Genomic DNA, 13,004 nt, shown 5'->3' on the forward strand with positions numbered 1-13,004 from the left:
TCTTTTACTAAAGCACCCTCGTGGACTCTTGGCTGCGCTCACTGCATTAGACAATGAGGATAATACCATTTGTTGGCAGTCTGGAGGCAGCTCTTTCAACACACATATATAACATCACAATTCCCCTGATGCTTAGCACATGTGCTTTAATTAACTTCATGGAAGCGGTATCCTAGACAAAAAGTGCTTTGACGCATAAGAGACTGATCGTTACTTACTTATACTTGACTCTATTGAAGCAGACGTCAGCAAACCCCAGTCAAAAGACCCTCAAATAAAAAGATTATGATTAATGTCATTCCTAATTAAATGATTTTATCCTCTATGACTAATATTTGCTTGCTGAAGTAAATCAATTCCTAGAACATAATCTAATACATTAAAATCAGTAAGTCTTATGAAATCTAATGGCAGGCTCCATTTGGTTTTTCTCTTTTTTTAATGAATAAGGCTCATTAGTCTGGTTATTTCACATGTATACTATACAGTACAAATGTTGGTTCACTACTACTTTTTAAACGACTGACCTCTAAATGACCTAGAGTTCCTTTATAAGCTTGTGTTCTCATATTGACACTACATCACCTATGTCTATGCACAAAACAAAGATAGACGTGTCACACTAGTCTGGGTGACAGATAAAGAACACAAGGGAACACAGAGTTTGCAATCAGCCAATGAATTTCTGACCTGACTGCACAGTGACCCTTGACTAATCTGAACTTTGATCTTCTCAAAAAGGTTTTTCTTGGAAACTATGACTCATCATGTGACCTTATTAATTTCCAATCCCAGTTAACCTATTACACTTTTAAAACAATCTGTAGGCCTATATGTTTAGGTTGTTACTTAAACAGTATGACCCTAAGCTGTTTTCTGTGGGTCGCAAGATAAAGTTTCGAGGAGTTTGCAGTCAAAGAAACAACAACAAACATAATTCTATGTTTTTTTTATGCGAGACTTTTATTTTGAAAGACGCGTGGGAACGCTGTTGACTCTTCTGTCAGACGCAGTTTAAGTAAAGAGCGCCTGAGAAAAACGTGTTGCCTGATTTAGATTCTGCAGTCAGATGAGATGTCAGGTTATATGTCAGTATTATTATTTTAATGTTATTTTCATAGCTTGTTCCAAAATAAAAAGTCTCTCACCTCAGAAAAACGAACTTTCCTGTCCTGTTAGCCATTGTACTGTGCTCATAGCGCGTGAAAATGCGGCGGCACGGGATGTATATCACTTCATAAAGTGCAAAAATAAATTACGAGCATGCAACATCGTAGTTATGTAGTTGTCAATTAGTAAGTCATGAAATTACCAAAAAGGACCAATAAATTACGTAACTGGTAAGTCGTGTGTCAGCTGGGAAGGATTTGCATGCAGGCATGTTTATTCTATTAATCAGGAGCAGTTACCATATTTCCATTTTATTAACACTTCATGTTAGTATTGTGTATTTACCATGGTAACTGTTGTATCCATAACCCCAAAATGCAACTTTTTTTCACTTGGTGTTATTTTGTATATTTTAAATTGACTGTGGTGGCTTACCATCTTACTAACTTTATTGCATCAACAAAAACTAGTTTGGGACTGCCTTACTTTATGATGTTTATTCATCAGTTCTGGTCATAATATTATGATAAGTAAAGTGGGACGGTACTTGTGTGTCAATCAATTGTGTGAAATACATTTGATTTTTTTTTTTTTACGCAAATTTATTATAATTGCCCGTTCGCAGGCCCCTCCCACAAAACGGCCATTGTCCAATCACACATCATAGCAACCGTTACTATGTGAGCAGGTCCGTCAAACATTGACTCCAAGCAAGATGGTGAAGCGGTGCACCCACGGCGTTTGTAAATCGGACACTAGGTACCCCAAGATATTGTCTGGAGGAGTTGTGTTCTTTCCGTTTCCAAAGCCGAAAACACAACGTGAGTGGTGCCTACAATAGATAAAAACAGTGTGGACGGCCCCACTCCCAGTTAAATGTGTCGAACATGGTTAACGTTAACTCGCGTGCAGCGTGCGTTAGACTGAGATTGAGATTAGTCAAGGAAACATGGAGAAAACAGATCAAGAGGATCCACAAAGGAATTACGTTTTCTAAAGGGTTGTTGTTAACATGATATTCTCGGGGGGAAATGAGCAGTCAACTAGCAGTGCAGCACCCGTAACTTAGACTAACTTTACAGTTTTTAGAGGAGTGCATGTTCGCAACGGGGAAAGCATGAAGTTTACTTGACAACATCAGTTCATATATCAATATCATAACGAATAGAAATAACCTTAAATAATGTATGGTTATCTGCATCCTTCCGTCTCTTATGTATAGTTACTTTTTAAACACGAAAATCGCATTCAGCATGACACGCAAGCGGTTGCCGTGGTAATGAACAACCTGCTTGTTAAAGCGAATGTATCTGAGGCAAAATTACTAAATATGCAGCGCGAGTTATATATTTCTAACTCCAAACATTAGCCACTGAACCAGCTTATAAAATCTTCTTCAAGGCTGTGCTGGTTGCATTTGAGGTACAGGTCATGGGGTTTCTCAGATTTAGCTTGAGACCGGTATAAGCTTTCGACTCGATAAGTAGTCGTGTCTCCTTCATTGCGTATTTTTATATTTTGAATATATCCCTCCACTGCATACTGTAACCCCTTGTGCCTCGATCTGGAGGATATCGCTGAGGTATTGCTCCAAAAAAGGTCACTGACACGCACCCGTATACCTCTTCCCGTCATGGCAATCTGTCGCGCTGGTCGTGTTTGACCATTTGTTTGACGGGCGTAGTAACAATAACTAGGGGGCGTGGCTTTTGCGAACGGTCAATTATATAGGCTAATTAAATAGGAATTAGGTCAAATTCCTAAAAATAAAATTAAAAAAAGGTAGCGGCTAAATGACCATGGAAAATGTGGGTCCTATGGCCAAGTCAGTTGAGTTCCACTGTTCCACTGTTCCACTGGACACCACACAACAACAAACATGTCACGATCAGTGTAGTCTGATTCGCGAATGAACCACTGATGTGATTCTGAATATTTTGGGTTGGTTCTTTTAAAAGAATTGGTTAAACAGACTCTTTATTTGTTTTGAGTCTTCAAAGCTGCAGTCCGCAGTTTTTCCTCTTTGTCGCCCTCTCTGTTCGAAATCTGCAATTGCGGTCATTCGGGGAATTATCAACTTTACGTGAGTTGCACCTCGGCACGGCACAACGCGGATGAATCCAATGTTTTGAGGAGAGTGTGCAGCTGTCAGTCACCATGCCGGTGTGGATACTGTCATTCGGAATCATGGATTCTACTTTTTGGAAGTATGACCAACATAAGAATTTTCACCCTAAAATGTCATCTGAACAAGTAAGTAACATCCACTTTTGTTCTTCTGGCCAACTAAGTGGAAAAAAGCATTGCAGTAAATCGCGCTGATTAAATCTAACGATCGTTTATCATATCACGTCAAACCGTGCGAATTATACTTTGTTCTCAAATTGTTAATGTTAACAACATCAGCATTATGTGACTACATTTAATGCCCTTCCGATATTTATCCTCGTTTCCGCATGGGCCGGTTGCAGTCTCTTTTTCCAAACTCTCAGTCCAAAGTCTTTTGCATTTTACAACGGGTGAATCTCCAGTTGTCACTGGTGATTGTTGTTTGAACCTTTCAGGATCCGCCATCAAATTAATACGTTTAATTATATCAAGTGCTGTCACTGCTGTGAGAAAAGGCTATAAATCTCCACCTCCAGCATCCTCTCTCGCAATATAGCCTACTAGCCGAGACTCTTCTTTATGTGTACAGATGTGACGTAATGACGCAAAGACATGCTCGAATCTCCCGCGGAAATCCACCAGTACCACTAGAATTAAAAACATTACAAGCTTACCGCTTTGAATCGAGCTAAGGCAAGCAGATAGTTTTGAACACTGGCTGGTTATGTACTTACTCAAAAATCTATTTTGGATAATTTTTAACCCAAAAAAGTTACGGACTGGAGCTTTAAGTAGTAACAGAATGAAATGACCAAGAATCAGAAAAACCAACGTTAGCTTCTTTGAAATGATGCCGCTTGTTGGGGCAGTGTGAACCGGATTTAATCACTGTTGAAATCTGATCCAAAAAACTCCACCACAGCAAAACTGTTCGAAAAAAAACACTCAGGTAAAAGGTGTGTGCGATGAACTAAAATGAGACATCTTTAATTTTAGCTGTGGGATTTGAGTTTTAATAAAGTCTTCAAGTCTCAGCCAGATGGCTTAGAGACAGGGTAACTCACCTTGGTGGTGTCATCATGTGACCGCTGGTAGCGTTTCCAGCGGCAGCCGTATATTCCGGTTAGACATGACAAACACAGCTGTCTCTCATAGACCTGTAAGGGTTGGTGCTTCACCATGCTCCTTCAATCCAGACTCCAACCCACCTCACTATCATCCCACTGACCGCCAATGACCCTGCATAAAGACACACACAGAGCACTGCATAAAACAAACAGTAGATTAGCATTAGAACCATGTGACACTTCAAATGGCTGACACATCCATAAATCATAAAAGGGGAGGAATGGAGAACTGTGTTTTTTTACCAATTCCAACATTGTCACTGATCAATCCCATTCCCGGTCCTCTAAATACTGTAGATGCATAATTCTTAAAACTGACCATTACAGCTCAATTTGTGCTTGTTAAAGATGTTTTTTAATTTTTTAATTTTGAAAATTTACAGTTCAAAAGTTTGAAGTCAGTAAGATGTTTTTTATTAATACTTTTACTCCGCAAGAATGAATTTAAAGTCATTTATACTGTTACAAAAGATTCTATTTCAAATAAATGCTGCTCTTTTGAACTTCATCAATTCATCAAAGAATCCTGAAAAAAAAAAACACGCGTCACTCACGGTTTCCACAAAAATTTTAATCAGCCAACTTTTTAACATAGATGATAATAATATTAATATGAAATGTTTCTTGAGCACCAAATAAACAATTAGAATGATTTCTGAAGAATCATGTGACACTGAAGACTGGAATAATGGCTGCTGGAAAATTCAGCTTTGCATCACTGGAATAAACTACATTTTATAATATTAAATAAGAAAGCTGTCATTTTAAATGGGAATAATATTTCACAAAATTTCTATTTTTACTGTATTTTTGATCAAATAAATGCAGCCTTGGTGAGCATAAGAGACTGCTTTCAGACTACTTTCTGTCTGTGGATCAATCTTTTGTGGACCCTCAATTGCTCTCGTGTTCATGTGGGTCAGGCACCAGATCGGCGCTGTGCCCATAGTAATCATCACTGTATTACCCAAGAGAATAAATTCACATTCTTGCAGCTTCAGCCCAGAGATTTTCCACTGCTTATCAGTCTCTATGAGGTACTAAGCCTCTGGAACCCTTATCAGGGAGGGCAGTGAAGCACTGGCATCAGCCAAAACACTGTCATCTAATGCGACAGCTTTTTCATTTACACAAATCCAAGCACTGAGGAAAAGCTGACAGAGAAGTAATTTCAATGTTGTTCATTTTTAGATTTCCGCTACAAATCTGCTTAAACGTTTTACGTTTAAGAAACTGTGTTTAGAGTACCCATCAAAAGCTTGGGGTCAGTAAGATTTTTTATGTTTTTGAACGAAATTAATTATTATATTCAGCAAAATAAGCATAAAGTAGACAGTACAGACTTTTAAACAGTTACAAATTTTCTCTATCAAACGAATGCTGTCCTTTTGAAGTTTTTTCTGAGAAGAATTCTGCGCGCAACTGTTTTCAACATTGATAATAATGTTTCCTATGCCCAAAATCATCATATTGGAATGATTTCTGAAGGATCATGTGACACTGAAGTCTGGAGTAATTGCGTCACAGGAATAAACTACATTTTAAAATTGATTAAAATAGAAAACAGTCATTTTAAATTGTTAAATTATTTCACAATATTACGTTTTTTTCTGTATTCTTGAGCAGAGTAGAGATTTAAAAATCTTACCAACCGCCACCATATGTATAAGCATGACTATAATAACTCTGAGCACCTCCTCTTCTTATCTGCTAAATGATTCATTGCAGAGTTCACCCAAACAGTAATCAGGGACATCAGGCAGAGAATAGAGACTACCAGCAGCCTTTCATGTGCACTGTATTGGTGGGAGATGTATCCGGTAATTAGAGGACCCAACAGAGCAATGGGAGTTAGTTGCGTCACCAAGATCTCATGTGAATGTGCATGAGGAACATGGTAGCAAAGACATTTCTATAGGTTAACTGAGCAGGTCACGTCGCCTTATTTTGACAGCATGAACCTGCATAGTGCTACGATGAATGTTAGAGGCCACGCTGTTGGACTAGCATCCGCTAATTTGCTTTGCCATGTCCTTGGAGTTAAATATTTTAAATTATATTAAAAAGCTCCGCTTGTACAAGGCAGACTGAAATATGCTTTTTCAAGGGTGTGTTATACAACAAAAATAATTTCTTTCATAACAAAAATGAGCTTTAAATACTTCTCGTGTTCATTGCTGTTAATTAGCTGTCAGTGTTAGTTCATTAAAAAGAAAGCAATTATTCTTGCACTCCCATGCAGAGAAGAGAAACCATTTTGGAGAACTGTTGAATAATTAAGCATCTCCTGTATTTACTGCTGGGTGTGTGAAAAATTTAGAAGGGGACCGGTAATCTAACAGGTGGGATAATTATAGGGTTAATTCGATCTGGTAATGTCAGACATGGCTGAAAGCCTTTTTACGTCAACATTTTACCTGTTTAATATCTGCGTGCCAGGATACATCTAGAATTAACCATTTAATAAAGAATAAATCATCATGTATTTATTCATTAATATCCTCCAGGAATTAGATGGCTCAATAAATAAGCATGGAGGTTAAAATAATTAGGATTAGTGACTGTTGCCAGGAACTGGAGATGAAATGCAGCCGTCAGCGTTTCCGTGTCTCAACACCCTCAGAGAGGGAAAACATGCTATTACACAAGACCACGGTGAAGCAGCGCAAAACTCTGCTGTCTCTTTAAATATATCACCTTTCTGCCAGGTCACCAGTTCACTTAATTATCAGGTGAAAGAGAGAAGGTAAGCACTTGGGAAGAACTACTGATTCACTTTGAGACATTGTCAGTGGAATTGTGTATTTCCTCTATGATCGTATTTCCCAGAAGTTGCACCTGATTTATAAATTGTACAAGGTAAAAATTGCATTGTTGAGAGGGAAAAAAACACAGATAAGTCACATTCTATGCTTTGGAATAGCAGACACAGTATGTTTAAGATGATTTTTTTTTTAAAAGTCACATATTCTGGAAAATACGGTATCTAGTATGTACTATGATGTCACCCCACCAGCACTAATGATGTCAGCATAAAATGTCTAAGTAAGGGACAAAGTCACACTCAGCTTTCTCGTAATCCTCATAAATTATTTATTATTTTAGAATTGAGTCAGAAAGAAATATATTAACAATAAATAAATAAATAAATGTGGAAAAAATAACAACTTCATAAACACTGATGTTTAGATTTGCTCTCTGACTGATATTTTCAAGACTGTCATTCTTGCATCTTGAATAAAATTTCATCTGCATCAGCCAGCTAAATAATTTTAGCATAATGACATGTTGAAATCAACAGAATTCACATCAGCAAATGTTTACTTGTGCAATACATAAACATACACCCAAATAACATCAGTTGTCAGTTTCTGTCAACTAGTGTGAAAGTTTTCCATCTGGCAATCGTTGTTGTTCAGCGCTGAAAGCTCTAGTTGACTCTGGCGTCGTATTTTTAGGGTTCTGACATGGGTGAGACAGAGTTTAGGAACAATATTCTCCTTTTTTGCCGCTTCATTTCCTATTGCCAGAAAACAGCCTCCATTAAGGGAAACGGTTCAGCAGTTTGAATCTCAGATTAGAGTTAGAAGGGAAAGGTTGAGTTAAAAGGAACCTCCCACAGCAAAAAGAGCCAGTATCATTGACAGTCTCAAGAGCCTTAAGGTGGGGTCACATTAGTGAAAGTTTGTGGGCAAAAAATGTCTATTGTTTATTGTCATTAGTTTAGTGATGCATGAAGCACAGTTCACAGAAAAGTCACTTTCAAGCAGCTTTTTGTTGGTCAGTGTGGCAAATCCATGAACATGAACCCTTGGAAAGTCTGCAAGGAACTTTTTCACCCTGATACAAATTTCCCAATCATGAGGATTCATATTAAAATACCTGGATTTTGCCTGTGAAAGTCGCCGAACAACGGTAAATTTGACTGCACCTTTAGGCAGAAAAGTCCACTGTGAGTCAGTCTACTATTAGGCCTAGTATCTTAAACATGTTTACTATATACTTAGGTTAAAGTACTGATCACACTGAGCAAAAGATAAGCAGGTTAAACGGTTTACAGCCTGGTGAACAACTAATCAAGCCACTGAGTCATTTATAAGATGTCACTGTACCACGGTCAATTTGGTGAGACATTTAAAGTAACCGCAGACAATCAAGGGCTCCTCAAACTGATGCGCTACAAATGACTACCATCGGTCCTCGACAAGTGAAGAGACAATTGAAGAAAATGATAACAATCACCTCTTTGCCTTAGGGAAAGGTTGCAGATATTTCATTTTTATTCAGGCGACAGGCGTAAGATGTCAAATCTGATTGATTTACAGGACAAAGGTGTTGCATTTTCCACAGGAGGAGACAAATTGCTTTCTTCATGTGTATCAGGTAAATTATTCTTTAAGGAGCAATTTGTTCCAGTTCAGATGTTCAGAGTAACCGGTGCTTAAAGGGAATAAAAACTAAACACAGACACCCTTTGTGACTTACTGTTACCACAGAAAATAATACTGATTAACATGAGGAATCAGTTTGAAAACAGTAACAAAAAAAAAGAAGAAAACCTTACACTAGACTGGCATCTAACTAGTCTAAATCATGTTGTTTTTACTAAATGGAGGGGTGGTAATTAAGATGATACAGGCTCTGCCATGGCCTGACTCATATTAGCAGGTTGTTTATGTCTGACTCCCTCTGAAATGGAAGCGTTCCAATGCTGTGTCAGCAGCCCACCCCTACTCGCCCTCTCTATAACAACTAAAAGATATTCCAGTAACCATCTGTTTGCTCAAAACTGCCAAATACCTTGCGCAAAGCCCGAGTTAAAATACTCCCTTACAACGAGGGAGTGAATGTGACCTCACAGATCAGATGCTCACAGCCCCTTTTTAAAACACTTCAGGCTGGAATTTACAAAGACCACAAACAGTTCGGACTTGACCTCTTCCACAGCACACCTAAATAAACACAGACAGGGTCTGAGTTGCGGAGGACCAGCGGAGCTGGTGCGGCTGGAGGTGAAATAATATTTGGGGTGGTGGAGGTTGTTTCTTAGAATATTGTTTGAGAAACAGAGCCTATCGAACAAACTGAAAAGGATGCATACAACTTTAGTGGTTGTGCAATGTACCCTACGTTTGCCTATCAAAAAGTTGTATTTGGCTTTAACTTTTATAACAACCTTATTTCTCAAGAACTAGTAGATAAAACTTCACTCAAGAGATTGAAATTCATCCAGTATGGTATAATCTCCAAACATAATAAGACCAAGAGTTTTGCAACTTCAGGAGATTTTTATTTAAAGGGGTCATCGGATGTAAAATTCACTTTTATATGGTGTTTGCATGTGTCTTTGCAGCGTGTGGACACAACCACCATACAATGAAAAAAATCCATTCACTCCTTTTTTTTTTATCCTCAAAAAGTCTAAACACTCTCAATAATCAAGCCGTTTGGATTTTCCGAGCAATATGATGTCATATTGCTCATGCTCCACCCCTAATAAGGGACTGACTGACCTTATTAGCATATTTCCTGTATTAGCATATGTCCAATTTTAACCATAGTATGTACATATACAAACTTTACATGAAGACCCTAAAGAATCATACCAACTTGTGAAAAATGGACATCCGATGTCGATGACCACTTTAAAAAAAACAGCGAGATAAATCAAGAATATCCAGGACATTAAACCTGTGTATTGTGTAACACATTAAAAATTCAACAACCAGCATATCTGATGCCCAACGTGGGGCATATCTTTTGTGAATTAAAGAAAATGGTGAACAAAATAAGTGTCGCATTCATGTCAAATCTGCCTTTGGTGGTAGGTACTTCCATAGTTGTGGTATAAATATTTTATCAGATGGGTGCAGGGAGCGGGGCTTGATATTGCGGGGCGGTGCCATGGAGGATTTTAAATAAAATCCTAATATTAAACAGCCCAAACAACACCTACAGATGAACATACAAAATTTACGAGGACAGAGTTATGTGAGAACGCTCAGAATTAATGATTAAAAGTTAAAACCAACCACTGCATATTTCACTGCATGACGGCAGCACAAAAATCTGCATTTTACCTTTTGATACTCAAATATAAGTTTGGCACTCAGGAGTTAGGGCCGGTTCACACAGAAATCAAACACTTTCAAAGCAAAAACGCAACCGGTTTTAGAAGTTGAACTTACTTTTCTTGAGCGCCACGTTTTTAGAATAGGGAAACAATCCAACCCTCTCCATTGACTTTGTATTGCGTGAAGCTGCCTCCTTGTCATTTCTTGCTTCTAACAAAAGACAGAACAATGCCTAAAAGCTACGGTGTGACAAGGTGTACAGCAAACAAGCTAAAAAACCCAGAACTACGTTTTTTATAAGCTACCGAACCGTAAAAGCTAGCCTTTAAGGAGACAAATGTGGATACAGGCAATAAGACGTGAAGCATCAGCAGGAAGAATGGGTAAATTGTGGGATCCTGGCACTCAGTATGCCTACGTGTGCAGTAAACATTTTGTCACTGGTAAGTCAAATATCCAAATGTCAGTTTTATATATTATATTTCTGTAAGCTAAGCTATTCTGTCGCCGATTACGTTCCCATCCAGTGGGAGTAGTTCCGAGAGTAATATGACACGTTGCGCTCTGTCTCAATTCCTTGTATCCATTTTTGTGTCCTTAAACCATTTTTTGTGCCCATTTTTTGGGGGTGGAAGGCTTATGAACTTAGTTCTGTTTTTTTAGCTTGTTTGCTGTACCCTCTCACATAGCAGCTTTTAGACATTGTTCTGTTTTTTGTTATAAGTCAGAAATGACAAGGAGGCAACTTCATGCAATACAAAGTCAATGGAGAGGGTTGGATTGTGGGTGGGTGTGGTTTTCAGATGATGCGTGTCACTATGCTGTGTCATGTGCGAGACGCGAGCGCATCGGTTAAATACGTCCGTCTAGCACGTTCACATAGAAAAACAATGGAAAAGTAGCACAGTCGAATGGAAAAACGTGTTCTGTGTGAACGGCCCCTAATGCCAATGAATGCTTTAATCAAAAACTCTATATTATTTAGTTGTTCACCGATGTCTGCATAAACGGTGTACAACAGTGTCATTACAGTGCGAATAAGTTCTGAGACATGCTGGTCCTCAACTCCATGCGAGAATGGCTTTTGAAATGGCCTAAATTCATAAGTCATAAAACCATATTCGACAACATATAAAAACGAAATAATCTTTAGAGTAATTTTATGAATACATTTTATGAATTTATGGGTACTTCTCACAGCAATGTGTACTGGCCGCAAAAGCTTTTTTTGAAAATATTCTTGGATGCTATATTATTTATGGAAAAACCGCTCAAGTCCAATTAGGCTTATTCTTGGTGACAGAAATTGAAAAATTAAAAATTCTGTTGTGAAGAAAGACGTGCCAACTTCGCAGTCCACAGCTCGCTCAGAATTCTAATGAGCATGGCAAAATGCTGATGTGAAAATCTGTTCATTCAGAGGGTCCAAAATGCCAACATAGCACAACATTACAACTGCGTATTAATGCAGTGTTTTATAATCTTTTAGGGCAGCTCATGACAGAAATATTGCAATGGAAAATGTTTATGTGACAGCAAAATATGTTGCTTGTGAAACATTGGACCACTATTTAAGTGACACAAATGACACATAAATCCCCAAGTCATTACCTCAAGTCAAGATATGAAATGTACCCGAAGAGAATGCATGGGGATTGCAATCTACACTGGCAGAAAGCATTAATGTGACCACAATCAAATTGTATGAGACAGAGGAGAGACCATAATTCTTCATACTGTCGAGAAAACAATGGACCTCTCTGTCATAATGTCAGAGTTCTGGTCCAACATAATTTGGGAGTACTGTAAAATAGGGGTAAGCATGAAGCTATGGCACATTCCAAATCAAATGCTTTATTTTTGACATGCTTATTTATTATGCAAAATGCTAGTGTAGATAAAAATGTACTATTATTTATTGACTGTCTTGCACAAAAATGGGACTTAAGCAAATAAATAAACTGTCTGATTCCATATATATAAAAAATAATAATTACACAGATCTTTGGAATACTTTATTCCTATTATTCAAATGTGGAACAAAGTGTCAAATATTTTTTATAACTACAGCTAAACTGTATATTACACCATTGTCCATTGGCAACATACATACCCTGGATACCCATGCCACTTTCATGTATCACTCTGCATGCAATGTCTCTATTTTTTAGTAGCTAAGCCAACAGATTGTTTTCTACGTTGCAATGGACTATGGGAGGAAAACCTGTCACTCACATGAGATCGCAGCAATAGTAAACCACAAAGATCCAAAGATCCACTTAAAGCTGCAGTAGGGAGTTTTGAGAAAACGTTGACTTAGCCTGAAAATTTGAACAAGCACAACCTACAGGTCCCACCCCCTTGCTCTCTGCTGCGCTACAGCCCTCCCTCCACAGCTTGTCCTCCACAGCGGAGCCTGTCGTGAACGCGCAGGCTAGTAAACAGGGCCACCGATAACAGCGGATAAAAAGTTATATGGCACATTCACTAATAGGAACTAAACGTCAACAATATGCTTTACATTGACTATGGCCTGCCCATACTTTGACTACAAACTTGGTCCTCAAATCATTATGTATTTTGC

The 13,004-nt window shown here is 38.2% G+C and overlaps 1 protein-coding gene across 4 annotated transcripts in view; it reads right to left on the reverse strand.

The window, feature by feature from the left end:
- gdpd5b (glycerophosphodiester phosphodiesterase domain containing 5b) overlaps positions 1-13,004 on the reverse strand; it is a 57,896-nt gene that overhangs the window by 32,364 nt on the left and 12,528 nt on the right. For all 4 annotated transcript variants that reach the window (XR_008809504.1, XR_008809503.1, XM_056271117.1 and 1 more), the window contains exon 2: positions 4,284-4,458. Coding sequence is in view for 2 of the 4 variants with exons in the window: in XM_056271117.1 (XP_056127092.1) it covers positions 4,284-4,400 (117 nt within the window). In the remaining 2 variants the exon portion in view is untranslated. The remainder of the gene's footprint in view (positions 1-4,283; positions 4,459-13,004) is intronic.

The sequence above is a fragment of the Rhinichthys klamathensis genome, unplaced genomic scaffold, assembly GCF_029890125.1.
Source record: "Rhinichthys klamathensis goyatoka isolate OS25496 unplaced genomic scaffold, OSU_Roscu_1.1 h1tg000311l_1, whole genome shotgun sequence".
In the NCBI taxonomy this organism is placed as follows: Eukaryota; Metazoa; Chordata; class Actinopteri; order Cypriniformes; family Leuciscidae; genus Rhinichthys; species Rhinichthys klamathensis.